The 8207-nt window shown below is 37.7% G+C and overlaps 1 protein-coding gene across 1 annotated transcript; it reads left to right on the top strand.

The window, feature by feature from the left end:
* The first annotated feature begins 993 nt into the window (after positions 1 to 993).
* On the top strand, positions 994 to 7689 carry sh3bgrl3 (SH3 domain binding glutamate-rich protein like 3). Its single transcript, XM_017431159.3, has 3 exons — positions 994 to 1146; positions 3125 to 3292; positions 6622 to 7689. The coding sequence occupies exons 1-3, from the start codon at positions 1102 to 1104 to the stop codon at positions 6685 to 6687; spliced, it is 279 nt and encodes a 92-aa protein (XP_017286648.1). The 5' UTR covers positions 994 to 1101; the 3' UTR covers positions 6688 to 7689.
* Positions 7690 to 8207: the final 518 nt, after the last annotated feature.

Below are 8207 nucleotides of genomic sequence, written 5' to 3'. Positions count from 1 at the left end.
CTGCCTCAGTTATTCACCTAAATCCCTGAATAAGCTGAGGTATGGGACCACTGGACTCTCTCCCAGATTCTTCCTGACTGACTCACAGTGGGAGTGAGACCACCAGCTTAAATGTATTCATCCCAGCTCAGTAAACCTAATGAGCCTCAAAATACTTTGAGCATTGAAGGAAACATAATTTCACAGATGGTTTACCATTGCTGTCTGAGTGTGATGTCTGAGATTAATGCTGAAAAAGGTTGTGTTGCGTTTCCTAGATGTGTGGTCTGTTGTTTAAACAACTCTAGTCAAAACCACAGCTAATTGATTTCAGCAAACACAAAATGGCTACAGCTAAGCCAGTTTTACAGATATTAAGCTAAACTTTGGTGTGGTAGTAGCTCAGAGTCTCTCCAACACATTCTCTGAGCTCTAACAGATGGCACAAGAGCTTTGTTTGAAACTTTAGCATGCAAAGCAATGTGTGATATGCATTCCTTCAAAGAAGAATACTTTAATTTTATAAAGTAGATGTCTATAAACAATAATTTTAAAGTATCTGTGTGAACAATGAACCAACACATGCAGATTTTGACAATGATGGATGGATGGATGGATAGATAGATAGATAGATAGATAGATAGATAGATAGATAGATAGATAGATAGATAGATAGATAGATAGATAGATAGATAGATCCCCAGAGGTAAATTGAAATCGGATTTAGCTTTCTGTTCAGAAATGATACAGCTTAATATCTATGTCTTTAAAAACAGCTTGGTCTATGACTGAATGTTTTCTGCAATATAAAAGTATGAAATTTGTTTAAAAATTAAAACTTTTCTACAACACAATGAACAAACATATTAAAATGATACAAAAAAGATGGAAAATACTGAGGTAAAACTGGATTATATGAGCTTTGAATTAGCTTTCGTGTATCAAGCCCAATGACTTATATGATCAAGCCTTTCCTCCCCACCCCCAATTCAAGCAAACCTTTATTTTGAAAGGGCGCGTGTCACATCCGTTTCCGGTTCCAATTCTAACTGTTCAGCTTGAAGCGAGCGGGAGAAGGCTACTTTGTAGACTCACAAAGGGAGAGTAGAAGGACCAGCAGCCATGGGAATCATACTGTACTACACCACCGTCACTGCCTCACGGACGGTGAGTCTGACAGATACGAATAAATAATTTAGCGAAACGTTTTTTTTGTTTTATTTTAATCTGCTGTCGCTAATGGTGCTTCAGTGAGCCAGACACACCCAGTCTAAGAGCTCCTCCTGACTCACAGAACTGCGGGCCTGAGGAACTCGCTGCCGTAACGTCAGCTTCACCGGACTTCAGGCTTATTAAACAGCGTCCTGCCGTGAAATGCATGGAAACTTACAGGGCGTGTTAGAACGCAGCGGGTCGCGATATTTCAGCTGGAATTCCTGCAGCTCGGTGGGGGAAGAAATCATGTTATCTCTACCGAGCAAATTAGCTAGCAATTACTTGTACAATCCTCGAAACTATGCTGTCCCCGACTCCAAACCATCAGCGAAAGAGTCGTTTCGAATAAAATGATGATTTGTGAACATATATTGACCTGTCTGAGGAGAACTACACGCCGAACTTCATTGAAAAATAAGTCACATTAAGCTCGTCCTGTTCCTGGTTAAATTAAAGGGGAAAAGGCACAGGACAGTCAGTATTTACGTGTTAAATCACGATGAATCAAACATGCTGTATGAACGCAGAGTCAGCATTCACACTATTATTATTTAACTGACGTTAAATACACTCCTGATCAAAATCTTAAGACCAGTCAAAAAATTGCAAGAATTTGCATTTTGCACTATTGGATCTTAAGAAGGTTCTAAGTAGATCTTCACAATGCTAAATGAAAAAATCAGTGCAAGAGACAAGAACCTTCTATACGTCCGACATAACAATTACTAACTAAGGTCTAAACATAACTAAACTAAGGTACTAACCAGTGGCGACTGGTGGAGTTTTCTCCAGGGGGGGCTATAAATCCAAAATAGACATATACCAAAGGTTTTGGTATATGTCTATTATGTGATACCGATAGTATATGTTTTGGACCAAAACATACTAAGGTATCACACCAGTGTATTTACATGAATTAAAACAACAAAAGCAACATTATAATGTACATTTAAATGCACATATGCACAAGTGCTTCCTGAACACACAAATACTTACAAAGACGGAGGTCTGTAGGACACATTTAGCGTTTATAAGACCTGTTTTCTCCCTTATTTTTCACAACTTTACCAGAGATAATACGTCAAAGCTTGTTTTATGGTGAGCGCACTCACTACGTCATATATTCTGAACCTACAATATAACTAAGATCAGATGTCTCACTCCGATTAGAATTCAAAACCAAACATTCTAACAGATTTTAGCATAAATTTTAAACTAATTATTAACTATGAACTTATTTATTACCTTGTGTATGTAACTTAGTCACGTAATGAACGTATTACTGTCTTTGGATAAAAGGGAGCACACCTGCGGCTCGACTTTTCAATCAGGCGAACTTTATGACAGACGGATGTGACGTCAGCCCGTGGCAAAAGTCCCACGCTCCGGCGGCGGGAGGCGGTGAAATGTAAACACAGCTGCATTCAGCAGCTCAGGGCGCAGGAGAGGTGCGCCCTGAACGGTCCTATCTCTTGTACTGAAGAGGAGCTACTACTGCGCATGTGCAACAAAGATTTTTGCGCCCCGGGGCGGAAATACTTCACCAATGTCGAAGAACGAAACAACTTTACTTATCATTAACTATAAAATATTTATCTTACACAACTAAAAATATATATACATATATTTTGAAATATTTTTATTTTCCTATTTATTTTATTTTTTTTAACGTCTTATTCAAAGTAACGTGAGTGGTGGGGCGGCGCCTTTGCACCCTCTATTGGCCAGCCGCCACTGGTACTAACATTACCAAGGCCCGCTAAACAGCCAACATGAGAGATGCTAAGATAAACTAAACATTACACTACGTGTAATTACAACAGAGAAATCGGATGTGGGAGTGAGTGTCGACTCATTTCTCTGTAAAGACTTGAGATGTTTCTGTTTCGGACTGAAGGTCCCTGTTTTTTTTGTTTATTATTATTTTCAGGTGAAGTCTCAGCAGTCTGAGGTGATTCGGATCCTCGAAAGTAAAAGCATCCCGTACGAGCTCGTTGACATCTCTCTGGGCGGAGAGCTTCGGGACGAAATGAGGAACAAAGCAGGGGACCCCGCTGCTGTCCCTCCTCAGCTTTTCAATGAAGACCAGTACTGTGGGGTGAGGGAAAACACACACACACTGCACTCATTGTAGCTGATTTGAATCATGAAGCAATGCCAAACATCACTGCAACCCTAAAGATAGGGTTGAACTAAATGTTTGTTTGTGCATCATTATGTGTCCAAAGTGTGTAACCCACCAGACCGACAAGGCAAAATGTGTAAGTGTGACTGATAGGAGGAGGCCTCTTGTTAAACATTTCAAAAGGAACCAGGACTATCCCATGTCTCCATGCCACAGAACAAATGAAATGACAGAACTACAGCTAACACAGTGGTAGGGGGAGCTAAAGCAACATTTTGTTATCTCAGTATGAACCTGAAGAGTTTGGCAGCTCAGCAGATGGATATCATGGACAGCCTGCTGTTGACACACGGTTTACCTCCCCCATCGGTGCTGAACAACAAAGAAAACAGTTCAAAGATCACAGAAAGCCGTCTTTTCTGGTCAATCAATAGATTTTCTTTTTTCCGTTTAGGTCAGGGGAAAAAAAAGATTATGTAAAAAAAGAAATCCTGAAATACGTTTTCTAACCAAAAAAGTGAAGCACAAAGGTGGTTTTGCAGACGCTTTACCATAGCAATCTTTTGGTTTGGTTTTAGCTGTGCATCTTGGGAGGTACAACTCCCAGGATTGGTCCATTTTGTGTAATTCCGTTCCCAGTGGGCTTCTTTAAATAATCCACCAAGTTACTCTGTTAAAATGGTAAACTACTGACACAAACTACAGTAGGGATATGGAAAACTTTGTTTTCTCACCATAATCACTACTTGTGAACATGAATAAACATCTTTAGAGGAACAACTTCCCCTTCTTTTGTTTCTGGAAAAAAAAACCCAAATAAAAATTCAGTTTTGATTAGATTTAAAAGTCAACCTAAGCTACTGTCAGAAGTTTGTATGACTATTCTTTAGTGTGTCGAAACTGTTGATTCCAAAGAAGGCTAATAATAATTAGACATTATTATTTAACCTGGTTGTTTCCACAATTTTCTCCAGTATTAAAAAAAAATGCCACATCCTCTTCTAGCAGGATGCCTTGTGGTTGAACCATTATTGGTTGGAGGGATTACATTTTTTTCCCCTCTCAGGTCAGGAAACGCCTCAGAATTGAAAATATTTGTTTGGGTTAAAGACGTTTGAGAATGCATTGCTTAGTGTTTTGCCACAGAAAGCTGGCTGTGGATATTTGAGAGAAAATTGAACAAATAAAAAAAAACACTCATGAAGGATGTGTCAAGTCACGCTTTGTCGACACTACTTTGTTTGTATGTGGTTTGTAATGGCTCTTCAGCCGAGATGAGGAGGTGATAGAGGTAAGTTATTGTTGCAAAGGGAAGCACTTTGCAAACAGAAAGTCCACGGGGTCTCAATGAAGAATTTCTATTATACTGTACTGGGGATTTTATTTAATACTGTGTGATCCTTTCGGAATTCTAAATGTGTGTGTACATATGTGTATATATATATATATATTCTTTTAATTTGTTCTTTGATCTATATTTGTGATCAATGATTTTCGTCTCTATTTCTGCATGAGATAATTTTCTATGACATATTGTCACATTGTTCTGTTTTGTTCTTCTTATGATGATCTTACAGATGTTTCTGTTTGACCAACCAGGTGCCTTTCTCCTGGTTAGCTTATAGTTCTCATTTGTATACAAGAGTTTTTTTTTTTTAAACTTGCATCCACATTAAATTAAAAGTTTATTTTTGCAGTGAATGCTGGTCCTTGTATGTTGATTCATCTTTAACCAGCTATCTGCCAAACACATCTGACTTGTGCGTGTTGATATTCTCAGTTTTATTCAGTTTGTAAACAGACACCAGACCTTTATTACTTTAAATTGACAGACTGCAACTGATGTGTTTCAGAGTTTGTAGATATTGCTAATTTTCAGCTTTTGTCCCTAGTTGGGCTTATACAGCAGATTCATAATTAGCAGAGTAATAATTAAATAACCAACAAGCTATAACTGCACTTTATACAATAAAAACACATATACATAATCAGCACAGTGAGTTTTAAATATTAAACATGCTACAACTACACAAAAAACATACCAGAAAAATAATTAAATAAAACAGCTTACCTAACAAAAATGGCCTGCAGCAGGACATGAAGAGTTAATGGGTACAGCTTTGTTTCTCTTTTAGCCAGCACCCAACCTTGGTTGTAATTTCTGGAACTAATTTGATTTAGGCTACACAAACATTTGAAAATTAAATTGAGAAAACAAAGATGAGTGATGAATTTGTCAAAGTTGGGTAAATTATATCTTTTCAGGATTTGACAGTGATGCTAATAGATGGGCTTTTAATCCATTAGTTTAAGGGCTTGATTATATAGAGATGAAAACTGTCTGGTTTTAGATAACAATGCTTGAGTCCAAACTGTTATACAACAGGAGAAATGTAACACAAATCATAGCGTACATAGACATTTGAGCTGACTGAACTGATATAGAGTTTCTTAATAATTTAAAACAATCAGGGTTAAGTATTACTGCTTGTCTAATCAGCACCATCAAGGCCTGATCAATGGAGCCGGTGGGAGAAGGTTCTCCTCCATCTTAAAGGTGCACACTTCTGATTTTGCTCCCCCATTATTTCACTTAAAAACATGTTATCACTCCCAGCAATTAGAGAAAAACTTGTAGTGTTTATTGATTCTAATTTTACACTTTTAGTTATAAACTAAAAGGTTGTTAAAACTAATCACTGTATTCAGCTTTGAGTTGGTTCAGCCCAACTATGTTGCACCAAGAACCGCCAGCTCATGAGACAAACAGCTTTCTGCTGTGAAGATGAGAAAGACAACTAAGTCATTGCTGCATCGCTTTCTGATGACAAATCAGACAAAATATAGTTCAAACTGTAAGTGATACCAAGACATCCTCAAATTTATAAAAAAGTGGAAAATAATCCATTTATGTTGCTCTTGTATTGACATCTCTCCAGACCAGAGCCCATATGCAGGTAGGACTCCAGTTTTTTGGTTGAACAGACATCTAGTCAAAATGTTGACCTAATATGACTTCTAATAGAAATTTTTGTAAGTGTCAACATTGGTTTGATACCAGCACGTAGTCACAATTTGTTTAAAAACCAAAGGAATGGATAAACTTCATTCAGTTTAGGTTTAAGTCTCATATGTGAAAGTGTGCAGCATTTTCCATCACACCAACCTGTCATACTTAGTTGGTTTCTGACTTCTCTCCTCCATTGTATAAGATGATCAGATACCCATAATCAGGAATATAAGATGAAGATGACAGTTGCGAACTGTGTGTAACTCCTAGGTCTTTTTTGTTTTTCTTTCAGAACTATGAGATGTTTTCAGAAGCAGTGGAGGCAGACACAGTGAAACAATTTCTGAAACTGGCATGAGGAGGGGTGGTGTGACGTGCTCCCTCCAAACCCCCTCACCTCCAACCACATCATCCTACACCCCACATGTTGGAGGTTTTACATCCAGTCACTTTTTGCACCAGTAACAAAGTCTAATCACTTTTTATGCCATAATGAAAAATGCCAAATATCTTGAATCAAACGAATCAGAAGACACACATTCCCCCTTCTACACAATTCCACTATAAATCAAGTCTTATTTTTTCTTCATGTGACCTGTCAGTTGAATTTTTCTTTTCTTGTTAAATTAATGTCAATGCACCTAGTCTTGCAGGAATCAGTGAGCTGTGTATAAGTGCAGTAATCAGGTTGCAGATTAAATTATTTCAGTGGATGACAACATTCAACCCCCAGTGAGTCTTAACTACTTGGTCTTTTGTTTTGGAGCCTTCATGTTCACATGTTGGATATAATCACACATCGTTTGTAAATCACAGGGAAGCACAAAGACTGCACAATCTGTTTTCCCCAGTATTTAAGACTTGCAGCGGCCGAAGGACAGATGATGATTGTTTTGGTCCGTTGGTCACTTAATGCAGAGAAATAACCCACTGTAGCCTGATGTTTAGTCCTGAATGGATCTGTGTACAACAAATGCAAATGTTAAAAAGTGATTGGACCTGCTCCGTTAGTTGATCTAAGTTTAAAAGCACATGTTTTCCAGTGAAGATAATTCACCCTCCTCCTCGTCCCTCGTTAACATCTGTAAACCTCTCTGCTGTGGTTTTGGACCTCTTGAGATTTACACACACAATGTGCATTGTTTTGTAAGTCCGTGGTTGTAGATGTTTGCCTGTTGCTGATGTTCACGATAAATCATTGTTTAGACATTCCATTCTGAGCTCCTGCTTTGCTTTTGGACCAATTACCTTTGGCCAAGAAAAGAAAAGAAAATGGGGACTTAAATGCTGTTGTCTTCCAAGAAGATTGTGAAAAGTGATTTATGGTTTATGAAAATAATAATAAAAAAAGATGTTAAATCAATCTGTGTGGAAGTACATTTTTTTTAAGGGACCTTGATTCAACAAATTTTATAGGATGGGAATTGTAATTGGGTAATTGTGGGATTACCAAGGCTTTTTTGAATACCACCTACTATTCAGTGGATCTGCAGCAACTTTACAGTTCAGTGTGTTATATTTAATCTGAAAAAATAACTTTGAAAGGCAGTTATTGATTTACATGCTCTTTATAAACTTTGGATTTTTACTTCATTTGGAACTGTTTAGATAAACCATCAGAAATCACTGTGTTGATAATTCAGATGTGAGGAGAAAAAGCTGAAAAAATGTGGAAATGGTACAGCTGAGATTCATACCTTACACAGGGGTCTGCACCCTGCAGCTCAGGGGCCACATGTAGCTATTTGTAACTTTGAACAAAAACAGATGTGGGTGAATCTGTTGTCACCTTTCCACAATAATTAAAACACCAATATTTCTGAAATAATGTGAAACTGATAAGTTTAATGGCATTCTGTGTTGTTAATTCTATATTTA

This window comes from Kryptolebias marmoratus, linkage group LG5 (genome assembly GCF_001649575.2).
Source record: "Kryptolebias marmoratus isolate JLee-2015 linkage group LG5, ASM164957v2, whole genome shotgun sequence".
In the NCBI taxonomy this organism is placed as follows: domain Eukaryota; kingdom Metazoa; phylum Chordata; class Actinopteri; order Cyprinodontiformes; family Rivulidae; genus Kryptolebias; species Kryptolebias marmoratus.
This window is presented reverse-complemented; position numbering and strand designations above follow the sequence as displayed.

Excerpts from the sequence above, each read along its gene's own strand:
- sh3bgrl3 (XM_017431159.3), top strand. The coding sequence starts at position 1,102 with ATGGGAATCATACTGTACTACACCACCGTCACTGCCTCACGGACG. Across the intron at positions 1,147-3,124 it reads CCGTCACTGCCTCACGGACG|GTGAAGTCTCAGCAGTCTGA; the intron begins GTGAGTCTGACA and ends TATTATTTTCAG. Across the intron at positions 3,293-6,621 it reads ATGAAGACCAGTACTGTGGG|AACTATGAGATGTTTTCAGA; the intron begins GTGAGGGAAAAC and ends TTTTTCTTTCAG.